The sequence below is a fragment of the Chaetura pelagica genome, unplaced genomic scaffold (genome assembly GCF_000747805.2).
Source record: "Chaetura pelagica isolate M959 unplaced genomic scaffold, ChaPel_1.0 scaffold859, whole genome shotgun sequence".
Classification (NCBI taxonomy): Eukaryota; Metazoa; Chordata; class Aves; order Apodiformes; family Apodidae; genus Chaetura; species Chaetura pelagica.
The window spans coordinates 63,097-65,797 of record NW_009954570.1 but is presented as its reverse complement, the minus strand read 5'-3'; the positions used below and the strand labels follow the sequence as shown (position 1 = coordinate 65,797).

General features: G+C 62.1%; 1 protein-coding gene across 1 annotated transcript in view; it reads right to left on the bottom strand.

Moving 5' to 3' along the window:
- Window positions 1-2,701, bottom strand: part of LOC104395696 (lamin-A-like) — a gene marked incomplete at its 5' end in the record, with an annotated part of 9,302 nt that overhangs the window by 2,841 nt on the left and 3,760 nt on the right. Inside the window, 6 exon segments of the mRNA XM_010005426.1 lie at window positions 1,055-1,153; window positions 1,248-1,367; window positions 1,517-1,557; window positions 1,560-1,614; window positions 1,734-1,941; window positions 2,026-2,261. Coding sequence (XP_010003728.1) covers window positions 1,055-1,153; window positions 1,248-1,367; window positions 1,517-1,557; window positions 1,560-1,614; window positions 1,734-1,941; window positions 2,026-2,261 — 759 coding nt within the window.

The following is a 2,701-nucleotide window of genomic DNA, read 5'->3' as shown; positions in this document are numbered from 1 at the left end:
GGATCCCTCCTGGAGGGATGGGCTGGTGGGGGCCCCGGAGCTGCAGCCAGGGATGGACACCTTGAGATGGGGAGTAGGGGCTCCTGCCTGCTGCCCACTGCTCCTCCCAGTGCATCTTCCAGCTCCATGAGGGGAGTGATGGGCTGAGAGGAAGGACAAAGTCACCTCTGGATTTGGTCCAGTGCCCTTGTGGAGAGGATGAAGTAGCTGCCATGGAGAAGTGTCGTCCATCAACTTCCCACCATCCTGTGCTCCATCTCTGAGTGATGTGAGGTTCCAGCTCAGCCTCCCTTCTGGCTCCTCCAGCCCTTTTCCCAGAAGGTCAAGGTTGCTTGGGGTTGGAGATGACCTCCAGCAAGGCCTCTAGAGCTTTCTTAGCAAGTGGTAATCTTCTCCAGGTGCCAGAGGTCACAGAATCATGGAATCCCAGACTAGTTTGGGTTGCAGGGACATTAGAGATCATCCAGTCCCACCTCCTGCCATGGGCAGGGACACCTCCCACCTTCTAGGGTGCTCAAAGCTTCATCCAACCTGTCCTTCAACACTTCCAGGGATGGGGCAGCCACAGCTTCTTGGCAACCTGGGTCAGGGTCTCACCACCCTCACAGCCAAGAATTTCTTCCTAGGGTCTCTTCACAGTCTCCCCTCTTCCAGCTTGAAAACGTTTCCCTCATCCCATCCCTCCCTGCTCTTTTCCAAAGTCCCTCCCCAGCTTTCCTGGAGCCTCTTCAGGCACTGGAAGCTGCTCTAAGTCTTCTAAGGGATCTTGAGTCTTCTTCTCTTCTCATAGTGAAGAATTTCCTCGCAGTGTCCAAACACCTCATTCCCTGGTGCCTCCCTAACACCTTCCCCCTCCTAATGCCTCCTTCCTTCCCAGATCTGGTGGCTTCTCCCCTTCACTTGGCTCCACAGCAGCCTCTTCCATGTGGTCTGATCCTGCATGGTGCTGAGCAGCCTCCCACCCTGCCCAGGACTGGACTGGAGCTCCCCCCAGCACCCCTGGGACAGACCCCCCCTACCCCAGGACCAGCACCTTCCCCAGCACCCAACTCACATGGTGATGGTGGTGGCGGATGCTGACTTCCTCATCATCCTCATCCTCATCCTCATCGTTGATGATCACGGTGCGGACCAGTTTCCTCATGGCCACCTCCTGCAGGGGGAACAGGAGCAGGAGGTTGGGGGGGTGCTGGGGTGTCAGTGCCCCCCCCTGTGCCCCTCGGGTGCTGCCGGGGGGGGGGTCTCACCTCCCCGTTGGAGTTGATCAGGGCGGTGCGCAGGCTGTCCCCGGAGCCCCAGCTGCTCTGGGCTTTCCACACCACGTTGCTGGGGGGGCTGTGGGTCGCCCCGGCCCCCGAGGCCCAGATCTAAGTAGAGAAGCGGAGAAAAAAGCAACATCTCAGGTCTGTCCCCCCCCACACACACACACTACAAACAAAAAAGCCACGGCCAAGGAACCTCGGAGTCTTGGCTGGGTTTGGGATCTGGGCTGGAGCCCTCAGTGGGGGGGACTCACCGTGACCGTCTGACCAGCCTTCAGGGTGAACTGCGGTGGTTGAGGGGGGGGTCGTCTCCATTCTGCCTCTTGACCTGCCAGCTCCCCATCGCCTGGTCCTGCGGGAGGGGCAGCAGCAACCCTGAGACCCCCCGGTTCCTCCCCAGCCGCTCCCAGCTCACCTCCTGCCCGCGGGGTGAACTACACCCCCAGGGAGCCCCCCAAAAGGCAAACACACCTCGTTGGACTTGTTCCTGAGGCGGACAAAGCGTCCCTCCAGGTCCACCTCCTCCACCCCAACGCGGCCGCTCGTCCGGGCGTGGTGGGAGAAGCTGGTCCGACTCTCACTGTCCTCCAGCTTCCTCTTCTTGGAGGAGCCCGGGGCAGAGGACATGTGGCTACGGGACCCCCCTTTGTGGGAGGAGGGGCTGGGGGACAGCCTCAACCTGGACAGGAGGAGAAGGTGAGATGGAGTCAGTGAGGACAGGAGGGTTGGGACCTACAGCACCCACCGGGCGCCCCGCGCTCACCGCTCCTCCTCGCCCTCCAGCAGCTTGCGGTAGGCGTTGATCTCCATGTCCAGAGCCAGCTTGATGTCCAGCAGCTCCTGGTACTCATCCAGCTGCTGCTGCATGCGTGCCCGCATCTCGGCCATCTCCCGCTCCTTGTCTGACAGCAGGCGCCGGTTGGTCTCGCGCTCCCTGGCCAGGATGTCCTCCAGGTCGTGCAGCTTCGCCTCCTTGGCGGCCAACTGTGCAGGGAGGGACGGTGAGGGGCGGCCCGCATCTCGGCCATCTCCCGCTCCTTGTCCGACAGCAGGCGCCGGTTGGTCTCGCGCTCCCTGGCCAGGATGTCCTCCAGGTCGTGCAGCTTCGCCAGAGGTTGTCGATGCGGATGCGGGTTTGCTGCAGCTCCTCGTGGGCAGCACCCACCATGTTGCTGTTCCTCTCCGCCGACTGCTTGGCGTTCTCCAGCTGGAAGGGCGGGATGGGTGGGCGACAAATCCCTCAGCACCCTCTGCCCACCCGCCAGGGGTACCTGGGGTGCTGCTCACCTTGGCCCCATAGGTCTTCTCCAGTTCCTCCTTGTAGAGCCGGATCTGGGCTTCGTGCTGGCTCCTCAGCTCCTGCAGGGCCTCGGAGAGTTTGCTCTCGAACTCGCGCTGCCGCCCGTTGTCGATCTCCACCAGCCGCGTCTCGCGGCGGC